At 34.0% G+C, this 18582-nt stretch overlaps 1 protein-coding gene across 1 annotated transcript; it reads right to left on the bottom strand.

The window, feature by feature from the left end:
- Window positions 1–1951: 1951 nt before the first annotated feature.
- On the bottom strand, window positions 1952–10775 carry LOC111395276. The gene is made up of 10 exons (XM_023021260.1): window positions 10591–10775; window positions 10177–10247; window positions 9499–9629; window positions 9158–9195; window positions 8256–9055; window positions 7636–7705; window positions 6734–7533; window positions 3061–3141; window positions 2614–2676; window positions 1952–2231 (listed from the first exon to the last, which is right to left on the bottom strand). The coding sequence occupies exons 2-10, from the start codon at window positions 10228–10230 to the stop codon at window positions 2172–2174; spliced, it is 2097 nt and encodes a 698-aa protein (XP_022877028.1). The 5' UTR covers window positions 10231–10247; window positions 10591–10775; the 3' UTR covers window positions 1952–2171.
- Window positions 10776–18582: the final 7807 nt, after the last annotated feature.

Below are 18582 nucleotides of genomic sequence, written 5' to 3'. Positions count from 1 at the left end.
TGATTTCGGAAACAAAAGGAAAATTATTTCGAGCAATTTTATCGTTTTAGAAAAACATCACACGTCACGAGCAGTTAACGTCTAAACATACATTTTTCATCACGTTAAATAAGGCACACAATATTAAAATCATGCTACTTAATTAGAGAAATTCGACAGAAAATGATGACAGACAAAACTTCGCATTTATTCATTGGAAGATGATTTTTTTTTTTTTTTTTAAAAGAAGGCAAATCACAATTCGCCATGTTAGCCCTATCAATATTTCCTGTCAAATTTCCCTATTTGAGTAGCTTAATTCTAAAAGGTTAGTCTGGAGAAAATTTTACCCTATTTTAGTTTGTTTCAACTGTATAGATAAGGCACACAATATTAAACTTCAACACCCCGTGAAATTAGTCGAGGTGCACGTAAGTTGACCCGGACAACACCCACGATCACAAAAATAAAAAAAAGATAAGGCGTCAATATTAAAAGGTTCAATCATGCTACTTAGACGGGAAAATTTGACAGAAAACAGTGACATACAAGACTTGGCATAGATAAATTTAAAAATAAAAAATAAAAACAAGCGAACCATAGTTCACCACATCCCTGTCAAATTTTCCTGTTTAAGTAGCTTAATTCTAAAGGTTAGGCACAAATAAAAGGTTAGAGACTGGAGAAAATTTTACCCTATTTTAGTTTGTTTCAAACTATTTAAGTAATACAAATTCTCTTTGTCCTCTTATCGTTTCAAGTCTCGTTTTTCTTTAACTAATAGCTTCTAGAGTCACAATTTTGTAATATATCAAATCAAATATTAATATTAACTAACCAAATGTCGTAATCTGGAGATTATATTATTCAAATCTGAGGGGAAGTTGTCATCAAACCTAATTCTTGAATCCAATTTTCCTTAACAGTCCAGTTTGACAATGCTCTACCATTACTAAAACTTAAAACGAAAATAAGTTCAACAAAAACTCATCCTAGTCCAAACCCGACCTAGGAACATGGCTTTCTCTACCCTGAACAAAGCACTAATGATTTATTTATTTATTAATCTACAATAATTAAAATAATTACTAAAAAGGAAAATGTCTTATTACGCCTAGAAGCGTTGAATTTTAGGGCTGATCTCCACATCTCAAAACCGTGAAATGCACACTCGACCGTAATATTTATATGTCCTGCTGGTGGACTAGGTTTTTCTCTGGTCATACATACAAGCTCTAATGATAATTAAAGAATAATAATTTTGATATAATATAAAACTCAATCATATGCCTATGCCACCTGTCGTGATATATATATATTAATGAGACTAAGTAAAAGAGAGTTTTTAAACAAATTATTTCCAGAAATGGTGGGGTTGGTGACAAGACTGGATGCCTATCCACTCTCCAGTTGAGATAATAAAAGAACCCATAAGCAAGTCAGGTCAAATTAAGAGAAATAGAGAGCATGTTTTGCAAAGCTTAAATTATAATCCAAACTGTGTTTTATTCACACAATTCAAAGGACCCATAACCTACTACCCACCCATTACCCATATATTCCATAAGAAACAAATTATAAGAACTTAAAAGCACTACCAACAAGTACCTTTTTATAGCCCCTCATGTGCAGACTAAACTCAATTCTTGCTCAAAATTGTAACACGTGAACAATTTTCATTAATACATGTGAGGAAGACTGACAATCAAAATCAATTTATTGGTATCATTTATTTCCTTTTATTTCTGTGAAACTAGAACTATCTTGGACATTTTCTTTTCTTAGGAGAGGCATACATGGAATGGAAGTATTCACCTCTTCTTTTGGAAAGACAGAAAATCTTCACCTTTTATAATTCATACTACCCAAAAAAGATGGAAAGCTGTGCTTCTTTCCTTCTTTCTGTGTTTTAAGCAAAGCCAAAAGAGCTCATGTCCATAATTCAATTGAATTGTAAAATGTGCACCGCATGTATGGAGTCCAAAATGAGGAGAATATAAAATGAATCAGAATTTTTCTCATGTTCAGACAAAATATGTTCTCATATAAGAAAAACCTCAGCCACAACTTTGATTTTCAACAACTGAAAGGTGCAACTAATGACTCATTAAAAATCTTCCATCTAAAAGCATGTGGTAGCAAAAGTAGAATTCCTTCATTCGCGTTAACACGATAATAAAAATCCAGCCCGTTTATCGTGCTTGTCGTTTGGAAAGAGGTAGCAGGGAGAGCAGGATCTTTTTCCTTGGCCCCTGCAATATGCGAACATTCTACCAGCATAACTAAAAAGAATGGGATATTTGAAATGCAAAACATGACTCTCATTCATTATGCTAGACGTAATCGAACTGATCACAGTATTCTTCAGCATATGAAACGAAGATTATCTAGAAGTTGCAGAATGGTATTACCATATTCTAGCTCTGATTCTTTAGCCTTAACTACATTTATATTCAACCATCGAAACAAAGCGTAAAACAACTATGAGGCAACATAATTATTCAGTGAGCAATTAGCAATAGCTGCCAATTTCAAGTATACAGTTGATGAGCTGTGTGTGGTAATAAAACGTAATACTCAAGACATCATGAAATAATAACATATGAAAGAGTTAGAAGTTGGCAAAGTAATTACCATAGGTATTCCCAAGTCTTTAAGGTCAATGTCACCCATCTGCCTCAAAGCATACATGTCCACCTGCAGAACAAAAAAATACTCAGTTCTTCCAAGCATATAAAGGCTGTAGTTTTCCAATTTACATACAAGCAACCAAAGAAAACAGGAATTTGAATAATGGGGTACCATATGTAGCAGAAAATGAATAAATTAATCACAGGGTCCACAGTTCATTTAATTTACCCTGCCCAGAAATTTAATATCGTTCATAATATTTATGCAAAGATAATTGAAACGTTTCCATTTTTCACCATATACTGATTTTTTTCCCTTCATTTTGTGTTATTGTTTTGGATAACAACAGATGATTCCCAGACATAACACCTGAGTCATACATTGCAAGGAAGATAGGGAGGGTTGCGTTGTGAGTGGAAGGCAATCAAAAAACAACCAGAGGTTACATACTTCCTCAGCCTTAAAGTGAATGGCATATTTTTCGAGGCCAAGTGACTGCAAAAAGCTGTCAACCGTAAGTTGATCATCAACCTGCACAACATAACAGCATATGAGTGGATATACATGGAGGCCTATGCAGATAAAACTTCACAGTTTCAAAGTTTTTGTGATTTTGGCAATAAACCAGGCGATCCTATTTTTCATGCCGGTATGCAATAAGATGGTTTAACTCTATAATCTTAAAGAAAAGTAAAAATATCAGAAAAAATGGTCGAACAGACGGATTTTTTTTATCATTCTTTCTTGGCAAAACAAATTGCAAGTTCTTGTATGTTTAGAACAAGCCATGTGATACCAATGAGGCAAGTTGCTGTAATTCAGTTACAAACTATGTTTAGGGCTTGCTGTCTGAGAGGAAAAAACATTAGTCAAACACGAGAAGTAAAAAGTCAGCTATTTTATTTGAAAATATTGATTAAAGACAGTAGAAGGCCAGGAAAGGTCCAGTCCTGCCCAGAAAGAAATTACATACTGGTAAAAATCAAACATGGAAGTCCAATCATTCTAGCTACTTATAGAAAGAGTCGAATTTAGGATTCTAGCTACAGTAGCCTTAATAAATCCAAAATGAATTCTCTAGAATATAATGTAGGCCTAAAATACACAGCTTCTAAAATTTATCATTCTAGTAACTGCCTCTGACTAATAGCATAAATTACACATATAATAAAACCATATTTCCAAACATGTTTCGTATTGGACACTAAAAACTATTTCTCCATGTTAACATTTAACAAGCAAGCGTGACAGAAAGAACTGTGTAGACTTCCAAGAATGATCGCAGTAGAAGCACCTGCAGGAAGGTGAACAGTAGAACAAGGGAAGCAAAATTGGAGATAAAATGCAGTAAACAAAATTCTCCACAATTCAAAATATGAGTGAAGAAACAAGAAAGAAAGCTTATAGTAATAGGTTTTCCAATGAACAGTTCTCTTATGGCAAGCAAATAATTCAAAAAAGAAATAAGAAAGGGAAGTTGCCTTTTGCAAAACTTAAAGAAGTGTGCACAATAGTTTTAAAAATGACATTAGCCTTTGGGATTGAACTTCAAACTGGCCTCATCGCTTCCACTGCATATGGTACAAACTGTATCACATCACATGATACGGCCGACTGTGTCATGACTACTGGAAAACATATGCACCAATCCGTCACATGCCATGTAGGACAATCCTATTATAAATTGGATAGAAATCGGTTACTATTATAATAAGATTTTTGTTTCCTTTTAGGATTTTGGTTTTCTTTCTCTTTTTATAACATTGTTTGGTTTCCTTGTATTGTTAGGATTAGGGGGTTATTTAGTCTATATAAACAAAGGCTTGTACACTTTTTCAATCATCAATTCATTAAAATAAAATTATACTTTAATCAAACTATCAAGTTTCTCAAATTTTCTTCTTGTCTCAGGAAAATAATTCTGCACCAAAATTGGTATTGGTTTCAAGTGGCCTAATGACTAAGGACGGTATTATTGGAGTCCAAGCCACCCATGACAAAAGTAGGTATAAAAACATTGAGCACCGACTTATTGGGCTTGAAAGAATACTTCAAGATGTTCAAAAAAGCTTAGTTGTGCTCATCATTCAATTCAGACATGGATGGCCACAAGCTCAGCCGGTGACCATTAGGACCATTACTCTCAAAACTTTATGATGTACCATCGTGTGAAGAACAACAGCCAGAAGATAACTTCAAATTTGAAGCTTGGAACCTTAACGAAAACCACAAGGAATTCAACCCTAGGGTTCAACCTGCCAATGACCTAAATCAACAGGGACAACAGCAATCCATCAAAACCCATCCAACAGGCTGAACGACAACCCATCTTCTGCTAAGAAGCAAACCGTCATCGGGACGACCACCAAATGAGGAATACGCCACCTAGGGTTCAACCACATAAACCTGATTTTCGTACAATTTTTGACAGCATGGAGTCGCCCCAATTTTTTGACAAGGAGTGTCGGACCAAAAACTAGTGCACATGTAAATGGCAGCACCAAAAACACAAAAGTGACATCAGGTTTGGTTTTCTTTTGAGGATGAAGATGATAATTACAGCTTGGCCTCAAGTATACAAACTCGATCAATTTGCCCCTATACTTATGAACATGGTCAATTCGCCTCCGAAATTATAGGCATAGTCAGAGTAGGCAGAAGTTTAAATCGAGGATGGCTGAACCCACCTTTAAAGGTTGTTTACATATCAAAGACTTTCTCAATTCGATTAACATTGTCAAGAATTTCTTTGATTATTTGAAAATTTCCATTAACATCCCAGTTAAAATTGTAGCGTACATATTAAAAGGAGGAGCAAAGTTGGCATCAAACAAGACAATTCCTGAGTATATAATGTACACCAAAACATGAATATTTCTTCAATATTCAATGTGCCAGAAATTCTTCACTATTTCTCTGATTAATTATTTTTTCTTCGTCAACGAAACTTGAGGACGACATGAGGGAGAATGATATAAGACAATCCTACTATAAATATGATAAAAGTTAGTTATTATTATTATAGGATTTTTATTTCTTTTATTTTAAATTTTTGTTTTATTTTAAGATTTTAGTTTTCTTTCATTTTTGTAACATTGTTTAACTTAATTATATCGTTAGAAATAGGGGTTAATTTTCTTATATAAATAAAGGCTAATACAATTTTTCAATCATCAATTCATTACGATTAAATTATAGTTTCTTAAACTATCAAGTTTCTCAAATTTTCTTCTTGTTTCAAGATACAATTCCACTTCCACATCATGCAGTGGCACTTTCACGAACAGCGATAACTCACTTAACATTTGTAGAACATAAGGTAGTGGTTGGTTTGCATTTTCATTTTTAAAACAATTTTTAGTTTTCCCCGAAAACAACATGTTTTCCATGTTTTGAGCATTTTCGACATTTATAACTGAAAACACTAAAAACGATAAAAAGTCGTTTTGCGTTTTCAGTTATAAATTTTAACTCGTTTTCGAAAATGACGGACCAAACACGCTTTCCGCGTTTTCGAAAACGGAAAACGGAAAATGGCCCGAAAACGGCAAACCAACCACGGCCTAAATGTTTCCAGGGTAAATCTCATGCAGCCAATTTGAGTGCAACCAAAAGCCCAAGTATATTCAATCAACCTCATAGTTGATATGGAAGTAAGACCGTCATTCTTACAATGTTTAAAAATGGATAACATCACATATATTGAATATTTTCAATGGAAAACAATATTAAACAGGTATAGTATTGTAAACAGCCTCAAGACTCATCATTTCAATTGGACAATAATATTTTATTAATTTTTATTTCGTAATATAATTACGTCTGTGTGTGGTTGGGGGGGAGGGGAGGGGAGGGGGACTTCAATTCTTGGTGTCATTTATTTCATGTGATCAGGGCATCTCAGTCTAAGAAAATATTGTGGCAATCCTAATTTGACAACAGGGATCATCTTCCAAACATAACTTTCACACATTTATAATGTAAATATCAACTTAACTACACATAGAACACAATGAAAAGATATATAAGGATTGCCACTAAAGGAAATTAACTATCCAAGTCATGTTGCAGTGAAGGCAGCAAAATTTCATGGAGAGCAAAGAAGATAGGTACTAGATTGTACCGCATATGAGCTTTTCTGTAAAAGACTGCCTGGAAGAAGTGGGGCAGTTACTGGTGCCCTGGTCTTCGTCTGTGCAGCAGGTGGAACCAGGTTAGTCAGGTAAGATGAAGAGCTAGTTGGCCTTGAAAAGTCAAAAGAATCTTTGCTCATGTACGTGCTCGTTCTGGTGTCGTCGTATGCCCTAATTGGAAGCTTTCTCAGTAATCCACCATCTCTCCTGGTTGATGACAGACCACTAGAACTAGCCAAAGTTTCATCTGGTGATCTCCGTCTTAAACGATCTACAGTCCAGGGAGAATAAGAATTAATCACCGAATCCACCTTGGTCGCAGCATTTGCAGTTCTTGAGCCTGGCATGGGCCCCATTATAGTAGAATGACTTGGCTCGGGCATGCTACGACTAACATCCTTTAGTTCAGGAAAGCTTCGTCTAGCTTCCCTGAATTCAGGCATGCGCTTTTGCCTGGGGTCAGGCATGCGTTGCTCCCTAAGGCCAGGTATGTTCTGTTCTCTGTAGTCAGGGGTGCCCTGTCTAGAATCCCTGGTCATAGTCATTAGCTGCCTACCATCACGTGTCTCTGGAAAATGTTGTCTACCATCCCTAGGATCTGTATGCTGCAGCCTCATCTCCTTTGGCTCAGGCACCCTTGCCCGCATACCTAGGCTATTCGATGAAGATTGACCAGGCCTTGACAGAATGTTTCGAAGGTCCGTTCCATTCTGCAGGGCATTTTGACGTTGCTTCAGTTTACTTTTTTGCAGGATTTTGAACCGGAGATCACCTTTACTTAGACGAATATCTTTATTCATTCAAAAGCACCAAAATTAACAAAAAATAAGTTAGCCAAAAACTCAATTTACAATTTAGCAGAACTTCAAAGACTGAAGTACATGTCTTTTACCATCAATATCATTGGCAGCACTACCATCTCTCCGCTGTCTGCAAAACAATATTACAGCTGTTAGTAATCTCTAACTTGCAAATATCCATCCTACCAACCGTCATATCACAATTACACTGCATTGCTTCATTGCATTTTCAAGCTCGTAAGAAGTAATGAATGGATCTACAAAAATTAGAATGGCTTAAGCATTATCCTTAGCTAAGTATTCAGTGTATAAATATCTATTAATATTCTTATGGATAAACACATTTATAGAAGAAAACCTAAACTCGTTAAACTAAGTAAAACAAGTAGCTGATACTAAATAAAATTACGTCTGTGTGTGGTTGGGGGGGAGGGGAGGGGAGGGGGACTTCAATTCTTGGTGTCATTTATTTCATGTGATCAGGGCATCTCAGTCTAAGAAAATATTGTGGCAATCCTAATTTGACAACAGGGATCATCTTCCAAACATAACTTTCACACATTTATAATGTAAATATCAACTTAACTACACATAGAACACAATGAAAAGATATATAAGGATTGCCACTAAAGGAAATTAACTATCCAAGTCATGTTGCAGTGAAGGCAGCAAAATTTCATGGAGAGCAAAGAAGATAGGTACTAGATTGTACCGCATATGAGCTTTTCTGTAAAAGACTGCCTGGAAGAAGTGGGGCAGTTACTGGTGCCCTGGTCTTCGTCTGTGCAGCAGGTGGAACCAGGTTAGTCAGGTAAGATGAAGAGCTAGTTGGCCTTGAAAAGTCAAAAGAATCTTTGCTCATGTACGTGCTCGTTCTGGTGTCGTCGTATGCCCTAATTGGAAGCTTTCTCAGTAATCCACCATCTCTCCTGGTTGATGACAGACCACTAGAACTAGCCAAAGTTTCATCTGGTGATCTCCGTCTTAAACGATCTACAGTCCAGGGAGAATAAGAATTAATCACCGAATCCACCTTGGTCGCAGCATTTGCAGTTCTTGAGCCTGGCATGGGCCCCATTATAGTAGAATGACTTGGCTCGGGCATGCTACGACTAACATCCTTTAGTTCAGGAAAGCTTCGTCTAGCTTCCCTGAATTCAGGCATGCGCTTTTGCCTGGGGTCAGGCATGCGTTGCTCCCTAAGGCCAGGTATGTTCTGTTCTCTGTAGTCAGGGGTGCCCTGTCTAGAATCCCTGGTCATAGTCATTAGCTGCCTACCATCACGTGTCTCTGGAAAATGTTGTCTACCATCCCTAGGATCTGTATGCTGCAGCCTCATCTCCTTTGGCTCAGGCACCCTTGCCCGCATACCTAGGCTATTCGATGAAGATTGACCAGGCCTTGACAGAATGTTTCGAAGGTCCGTTCCATTCTGCAGGGCATTTTGACGTTGCTTCAGTTTACTTTTTTGCAGGATTTTGAACCGGAGATCACCTTTACTTAGACGAATATCTTTATTCATTCAAAAGCACCAAAATTAACAAAAAATAAGTTAGCCAAAAACTCAATTTACAATTTAGCAGAACTTCAAAGACTGAAGTACATGTCTTTTACCATCAATATCATTGGCAGCACTACCATCTCTCCGCTGTCTGCAAAACAATATTACAGCTGTTAGTAATCTCTAACTTGCAAATATCCATCCTACCAACCGTCATATCACAATTACACTGCATTGCTTCATTGCATTTTCAAGCTCGTAAGAAGTAATGAATGGATCTACAAAAATTAGAATGGCTTAAGCATTATCCTTAGCTAAGTATTCAGTGTATAAATATCTATTAATATTCTTATGGATAAACACATTTATAGAAGAAAACCTAAACTCGTTAAACTAAGTAAAACAAGTAGCTGATACTAAATAAGGTCACTCATACAAAAGATGGTGTACTCACCGCTTAATGTTAAATTGACCAGATGAATCAGAATCACTTCCTAACCTATCTCTAACTGATCGTTTGCCTCCAACTGTTCCCTCTGAATCAATAAAAGAATTACTTAATGCATCCCCTGCCCTTTTCACTACCTGCAAAAGACAATTAAAATGAACTCAACCAAGTTCACAAGTGCAGAGTTCCAAAATGCATATACTTAAATGCAGAATCCACAGTATCCAAAACATACAAGTTATATATGTTATTAGTGTGGACAAGCAAAAGCAGCACCTCAATCGAATCCAAACAATTCCACATAAAACTGATAAAAATGCAATTTTTGACCAAAAATAAAAAATAAAAATACAATAATAATGGAATATGGGATTTCACAAAGAATAATGCTAGTTGTGTATAATGGTTTATATACAAATAAGGTGTTAAAAAGAGAATGGGAAAGTTCTGACCCAATCTTATCTCACCACATCATATATATATAAATCATTATATACATGTAGCATAACCTATTAGAAAATGATAAAACCCATAAAAACCAACTATTTCAATCCAAAATTCGTTGATCAGTTTTGCATTTTCCAAATTATTAAAACATTTAACTGCACAGGAAGTCAAGAACGCTAACAGTATAAATACGACCTGATATGAGTATAAACAAAAGAAGTGCGATAACGAGTCTACCTGACCACTGCGGCCGAGGGTTATTGTGACTCGAGACCTCGAATTCTCGGACATTTGGATGCTGAAAAAACCTGAGAAATCCAGCCCAATTGACCAAACAGGAATAGCAGAAAATAAACGAACGTTAACCTAGATATACAATTTTGAATATCTCAAATTTAGTACTGGCAATGCTAAGTCAAAATTAGGCTTTTCACACTGTATATAGGGAGAATTTTGCTGAAAGAAGAGGTAAATTATATGTGAGAGAGTACGAGCGTGTGAACAGTTTCTATCTAAAGCTTTCCAAATTCCAAAAAATAGAAATGGTTAATGGCCATCATGTGCACTATAGTAAATAAAACTATCAAACAAATTTCTAGTTGGATCTGACAATAGAACGGGCAAAAACCCCCAATTCGATAGTGTGTATACCTCTTTGTTCGATCTGCAAAGCTGTTAATAATCCACTCCAACGTTAGCACGAGTGGATTGCTTTTTACCCAATTTTGAGGAAATCAAGAATAAAAAGAAAGAAGAAATGGCTGGGAGATCGGGGGGTGTAGGGGTAGACTGAGGAGGAAAGAAAGTGGATAGTGATTTTTCCCCCTTTTTTTTCTTTTCTTTTTCTTTTTTGGGAGTGGCAGAAAATATATCTCATGGTTAATTTGTCATGGTCCACAAGTCATACCGAGTTCATTTGCAAAACTCCAACCTCGTGTGTTGGTCTGTCCACACGGAAACCTCTTCCATAAGATGATTCTAACAATTCAGTGCTTATTCAATACAAATTTTAAGCGAATTAAAATTACTTTCTTGAACATTACAAACCAGTATTTTTTAATTTTTCTCTCGCAGTATATATTTAATGGTCAAAAAATCAATTATCAAAATTCCTAACAAACAAACACTCAATTAATAACACATCCACGTTCGAGGTTCACTTTGTTTCATTCTCTTATCTTTTCAAATGCCAAGGTTAGGATCAACTCTGAAAATTTTGAAATCCTATACAATAAATTATCATAAGGCCCCTACTCATAATTTTTTTAGTAAGCATATTAGCATCAAACTTGACCGAATAAAATAGTTTCTCGTGACAAGGAACATTATATTAGTTTATACTCACTCACCGTTTGATTCGTCCAAGAATTAATTCTGTTTTTGATAAGTCGGCAAAGCATGGATGTGGCGACTACCATTAATTGTCCAAAATATTCTACGTTTAAAAATTGATAAAAATAAAAACAGCAATCACATCAGAAATAAAAGAAAAGAAATTGAATCGTGATCCATCACCGTAGAAGTTTACTTACTTTCATAATCTAACACAATAGAAGATGATTCAATTTTTTTGAGGCCTCTCATGATATGAGACACAAGGCCACCGAGGCTAGTTCCGACCTTGGACAAGGTCCACTTTGCTTCTCTCTATTACCACTTTAGATGTTGGATGTCAAGATTTGAATGATTCAAAGTCTGAGATATCATGATTTAAATGGTTGGTCCAACCAATTATATTGGAAATCTAACCAGATCGATTGATTTGACTGAAAAACCACAAACCGGTTTGATTATGGCCTTATAACTGAAAATATAAAAATGGGTGAAATAACTAGTTTAACAAAAAACTAATGAATCGGATACGATTTTGCTAAGTTGTTTAGTTAGCTATTAAAAAGGAAAAGATGAAAGAACCATAGAGAAAATATTGCCAACGATGCTTCTCTAATTTGTCCAAGTTATGTGAAAGGCTATCGATCAATTCATCTGCAAAAGAAAATCGCCTTGAAAAAATGAAGATGAGGAGGCCTCCATTAAAAATTGGGGAGGAAGAAGCAGGTGCCTTGAGAAAATAAAGATGATGAAGACGTTTAAGACCTTGTTTGAGCCCCATTATTTTTATATAAATGAATTTTTGAATAGTGTATTGTGTGGTTAAAAAATAAGAAAAATTTTAGAATTTGCGTGTAATATTATTTTATTAAAAAATATGTAGTTAAAATGATGTCAAAATACAATTTCAAAATATATATTTTTCAAAGAATGAGACTCAAACAGGGGCTAAAATTGGGAATGAAGCCGCCTGCAGAAAATAACATAAGGTATATTTGCGGATTTATATTTTAGAACATTATTGGGGCCTAGTCCTATTTTGGGGAAAAATATATTTTTAAATAGTGAATTTTTTGAAAAAAGTAGGGCTAAAATTATTTTATTCAAAAATATGTGGTTGAAATTGAAAATGAGTTATGAAAAAAATGAATTTTTGAAAAAATGGGATTCAAACAAAGGCATGTAGGTAATGACTTTTTTTGACCCGTTTAGTTTTGTGATGAAATGATTATTAAAAAAATAATAAAAATTAACAAGTGTTAAACTTAATATTATTATTTTGGAAAGTTTATATTTATATAATAATGTATTTTTTTAAAATAAATACATATCTACATAACATTTTATTAATTTAATTAATACAGTTGACCTCAATTTAACTTTGGTTCGACCATTCAATCCTTGACTCTCTTCCTTTTTCGAGTCAATATCTGATTCGGATTTTAAAACATTGGTCCTAGCACTTGTGTATTATGGGTGTCCGATTGAAGTTTTTCTTGTCCACACAATTCTGAAGAAATTATATTTTTAAGAAAACTTAAAATTCTTTTATTAAGATTTTGATAAATTACTCAAGTCATAAGTTGGTCATGCTGAATGTAACTCGTTGCAATATTCAAATATAATTTAAAAGGTAAAATTAAGTTAGAATTATAGATTTTGATGACGTAAATTAGTTCTAATTTTTTTATTTTTTATTTTTCACAAATTAAGTTGTCAAATACAATTGGAAAATGTTGTAACAATGAACTAGCATTTCCTAAACGAACGTTTAGTGTATGTTTACAAGCTCATGACAAAATATCAATACTATTTGAATCATATTGGATTGATGGGTTCGATATGAAAATTTGGAAAACAATTTTATTTTAGGTAAAATTTCAAAAATTTGATTGTTGTCTAAAGAAGTCAATAACTAACCTTTTCACCTTGATTTTTTATTTTATCTTTTTTACTTTTTATTATTTTTTTACCATCGATAAATCCTTTAATATGCAGTTCTTTATCTTTTTGAGTGAACACTAAGCCCCCGTTTGACATCCATTAAAATGGATTTTTTTTATTTTTTTATTTTTTGAAAATGAGTTTTGGAATAGTAATTTTTTTGAAGAAAGTATGATTAAAAAATAGGAAAAATTTTTGATTTACGTGTAAAATATTTTATTGTTTAAATGTGTGGCTGAAGATGAGTTTGAAGAAACAAAAATTTGATTTAATTGATATCAAATAGAGGCTAAGTCTATTTTTAAAACACTGGTACAAGATACCTGTGTTTTGCACTTGGTGATTGACAATGTCAAGAGATATATTTTATTTAAATATATTAATTTCTTTACATTTTTAAAAAAGAATAAAAAATCTTGGATGCAATGAATTTGTCGTATACGTTTTACATTCGAAAGAATAGGCTCATTAGCATGAATATAAGAATGTGTGAATCTTGCCCTCAGGGCATATCTCCCAGTGGCAAAAGGGAGGGCGGATAGGGCTCAGCGCGACAGTGTGCAGAGTTCGATTCTTCGCAAGGTGGAATTGGCTTTGTTGCAAGCGAGAGTTACCATATGGGTTAACAGCCTTGGCCTATCCATATGCTCTCCACCCTGGCTCTTGGGAGGCACATCCTGTAATTTACCTCCTCCACAATGACCCAGGGCAGGGTCGGTGGGAGCCCCTAAGGTTGGGGTTCAACCTTTTTAAGAATGTGTGAATCTTTTGAAGGAGAGCCACGAGGGATTAGGTGAACAACCTCAATCTCGGACTTTGTAAGATAATACTTCGTACTTTAGAGTTCTATATTTATCATCATCCCACAAAGGCTCCAATACCAAACAATGAAAATTTTCATATATTTAACTAAAAAACATAGCTAGTTCGTTTAGTGTCACTATATCATACTAAACATATTTATTTGATAAAATTTTAAGCCTAACTTTAAATTTAATTATTACATCAATATTTTAGCATGTCAACCAGACACGAGTTTCACAACTTCATGGGTTGATAGTCAAGCGGCATCTATATTTCATCAGTATATGGCTACTGGGCATAAACTAGTGAAGACTACAATGAACCACCATATTGGACATGGATAAGTGTCAACAATCATATGTTGGAGTTGTTAAACAAATCGAGTACCAACAGACATTAAGTGGTGTCAAGCAACACATTTTGCATCGCTTTTTGGCCATGCATTTATTGTTTCTGTTGGTGCTTTTGAACTTTCAAGTTCTTAGTTTTCAGAGAGTTGGCATTTTTTGGATTGCTTTCTGCCAACAGGTTCTGGAGCTCCGTCAACGCATAAGTGCACAATTTGTTCATCCTTATCTTCCAAAGACTTGTTCAATTTTCAATGGTCAAAGCCATTTGTTGAGTTTGATCATTAAAGCCCCAACATTAGTCCATAGCCATCATCAACTCAATGGATTCATCAGAGAAAATATAATCTCCCAGTTATACGAAGAAGTAGTATGAGGGGACTTTGGACACATATTCGTCATTAGAGATGGAACCAGGATGAGGATTCTTTACCGAGGTCTTGGCTTTTCTGTCGAATTGGAGCCCAACTTCTTGAAGTTGAAGACTTTCATCTTTCCATTGTTAGAAAACGTCCTCAACGATGAAATCAATTGGGGTTTCCTAATTTTTTTGTGGGCTTGTATAGCACAAAAGAGTTCAAGAAGTGTCCTCAAGAAGAGTTACAATTTTCTTTTCTTTCTCGCTTGACGTAGTTGATACAGTGATCAAAATTTGAAAATTATACTAGATGAAAAAATGGACAAGAAGGTCGCTGATAAGTATAATTTGTACACTTATTTAGTCCTTTAATCTAAAGTATTTACTTGTTATTTTGATAAAGTATGGCTTAATTTCATATGTAACGTGTTTGTTAGGTACAAATTGATAAAAATGATTGAATTAGAGAAAAAAAAAATTGAAAAAATGACTCAATTGCAAGAAATTCAAAATTCAGAGACTGAGATACACATAATCAATAGATGGATTGGATGTAAAGAACGAATATTCAAAAGTGCTAGGAGACAATGGGAGGAGGATAGAAGATAAGATGAAAAATGATGTAGAAGTACCAAAAAGCAAACATAAAAAAGTTCAGGGATCAATTTGCACAATTGTTCCAAAATGTGAAGCCATGCATTCGCATAGGCCCGCAGGCCATGTGTACGCTTTAGGCTGATTGAACCAAAAAATGCTTTACCATGCTTATGCACGGTTTATACCATGCTCATGTGTAGCTTTTTAGCTAAGAAAGATTTTCTTTCCTTCTTCTTGCTTGACTATTTATAGTATAATATTTTGCACCTTTTAATAAACAAAAAGTCGTCCAAAATGCACGATAAAGCTATTATCACTTATTTTATCATTGAAGTGACACTGAACAAGAGCTCTAGATAGAATTAACACAAGGAATTGAAGATTCAAGACGAAAATCAAAGGAAAGCGCAAGAAATTAATTTTTCAAGTTTCTACGTCTATTCTTTGAGTTGGGTGATTTTTATTATTATTATTTTTTTATTAACTTCTTGTGTACTTTAGATATAATTTTGTTAGGCTAAACTTCTCTTGTGTATTGGATTGATGATGAAATCTTTTGAGTCATATTCCTAATTCAAGATTTATTGTATTTTAATTATTTCTTGTGTTTGGATTAAGTATGGAAGAATATTGTATTATTTGATTGCTTAGCTACCAATTGATAGCTTGTTGCTTATACGTAATGTTTGGAGTCTTGCAATATGTAGAATACTGCATATTTGACACGCGAACATTAGGTATTAGAAATAATATTTAGACAGTGTGCAATCAAAAGTGATAATTGTGTGATTGAATGCTGGCTTTGCATATGAATTCGGGCTAGGAATACGGTCAAGTCATGCTAAGGATATATTTAATATATCTTGGAAAATAATATTAAATACTATAGGATTATCAATGAATAACACTAACTTACGTCAGTCAAGAATTGAAAATAGAAAGAAATAAGTAGATTGTGATATTCAATACATTCATCTTATTATTTGATAAGAATAAACTTTTACAATATTCTTAAATTAGTTTAGTCTAACTACAAAACAACCAACTATTTTGCATCACGTAGATTGAATTTTGCAGAAATTGGTACTCTATATTAACAGTTTATTCCTCGTGGGACGATAACTCAACTTATCACATTATTACTTGTCAGTGATCTCGTACGTTTGCTGATTTTATTTAAAAAAGTTTTGGGCACTGTTGTTGGTGAATAATTTGCTTAATTCTAGTTTATTAGTTGATAGTAGATTCAATTGTTCTTTTTGTTTTTCGGCTACCATCACAATCCTGAACTATTTTATTTGGTATTTTCTAGGTGCTATTCGATCCGTATGTAAGATTCTGATATTGGCAAAGTAGAAAAGCTTGTGTAATAAATAATCCCCGACATAGATGATGAGGACATGCTTGTAGATTACATAAATTGTGAGCTTTGTAATGTGATATATTATACTGGGCAATGTTTGGATATATGCACTAATCCCTTTATGTTCAAACTTCTGTGGTTTTAAACAATATTTAATATGTCGAAAACAAGCAATTGACAAATCCAATAAAGGCTACATGCTCGAGGGCAATATGTATCTACACACGTGAAAGATAACATCATTCTTAAGTAGTTGGCCCTCCATTATTGAACAATAAGACACTTACGAACTATTATAATGAACTTTTCATGTTAGTTGAGAGCAAAATACGCATGGTAGATTCCATAATCTGGGTTAAATTTAAAAGGAATGGATATAATACACTTAAAAAGGTTGAAAGAAAGAATTGCCATTGCCCATAGATTTAGACTGTGAATCCGCCATTCAACCTAAGGAGATATCAATTATTGAAAATAAGCATAAAGATGATGAAAGATCAATTACAGAGAAACCAAGCAAAGAAGTGGAAAATAATGAAGATGAAATTAACACGCATTCTTTCAACTTCATCGATTGCCCAACGATTGATTTATGATTAAGCCTGAGAAGGAGAAAGAAGTCTACATAATTGATTTCAAATTGCATGGAATAGGAAAGTCATATCATCTTGGAGAAGACAATGTTAAACTATGGAGAATCAACGAAGAGTGCAGTAAAGTAAAAAGAAGCAAATTGGGGAAGGCATCAAAAGCATTATCAAGAATTCCATGATGCAGATTGTCAAAGTCAAGCTAATAACTATAAACAAATGCTTATTGGAAGGCAACCAAATTTTCTTCCCTTTTATTTTTTATGCTTTCTAGATATAAGATAGAAAGTTTTATTTTTATTCAAGCAGCATCATCTATACAAAAAATATGAATTGTAACTTTGCTGCCGCAACTCGCGACCGTAACCTAACTACATCCTTAGCTCCATTTTCCCTTCGCCCTTGAACTTTTTTGTTGGTAATGAGATGTTTTGGACTTAATATTATTTTTTTCATGTTATTTGGTGACGAATATTTGAATTTTATTCATTTTACAGGAACGCTCAAACTAATACTGGCCATGGGGAAAGCGAAAGATCTAACTCTTGCACTTTCATGTCATTTCAATCACCACCTTTGACTTCATCCAGAGAGTCTTCAATTTCTCCTCTTTGCCCATCTAGTGCTATTTTCATACATTGAGTGTAATGCATGGTTTAAGTTTAGGGTGGGATATTATCATTGAATTTATGTTTTAATTGTTTTTTGCATTTTTATGTGTGTTATATAGAGAAAAAAAAGTATTTTACTGCTTTTGTATACTTGTGTTGGTTAGATGATCTTGTCGGCAACAATATAAATATATATAGATATAGAATTATGTGTTAAAATAGGAATGATGGAAAAATTACAAGTTGGAATTGATTAATGTTTATTTAGGTAAAACTTGATCATGCGGCTTATATTTTTTGCATCATGAATGAGCGTTTTGGTTCATATGCTGAAATAGGTTAAATTCCTTAGACTTTAGTTATTAAAAACATAAAAAGCCACTATTAGATACATACCCAAACTAATTTTAGGATAGTTTGGAGATGGTTGAACTAGTGTAATAGAACAATGATATGATTAAAGATTCCTACTATGAAATTCAAATGTGGATTGTCTAAGGCCAATAAGATAAAAATTTGGTGTGAAAATCTTAAATTATGGGTTTGTTTTTTAGAATGAGTGTTTAATAAGGGACATTGCATTAATCATGGCCCAAAAAAAAAAAAAAAATCGGCTCATTATGAAATGTCTTTTTCGTAGCCTTTATGATTCGAATGATCAAGCCCACAAGAGTATTTGAAACTTGATGTCTTGTAG

Source organism: Olea europaea, chromosome 6 (genome assembly GCF_002742605.1).
Source record: "Olea europaea var. sylvestris chromosome 6, O_europaea_v1, whole genome shotgun sequence".
Classification (NCBI taxonomy): domain Eukaryota; kingdom Viridiplantae; phylum Streptophyta; class Magnoliopsida; order Lamiales; family Oleaceae; genus Olea; species Olea europaea.
The sequence above is the reverse complement of the archived record's forward strand: the minus strand, read 5'-3'. Positions and strand labels throughout refer to the sequence as shown.

Coding starts and splice junctions, on each gene's coding strand:
- LOC111395276 (XM_023021260.1), bottom strand. CDS start 10,230: ATGTCCGAGAATTCGAGGTCTCGAGTCACAATAACCCTCGGCCGCAGT. Junction 3,142..6,733: donor TACAGAAAAGCTCATATGCG/GTACAATCTAGT, acceptor TATGTTGTGCAG/GTTGATGATCAACTTACGGT. Junction 2,677..3,060: donor TTCACTTTAAGGCTGAGGAA/GTATGTAACCTC, acceptor TTTGTTCTGCAG/GTGGACATGTATGCTTTGAG.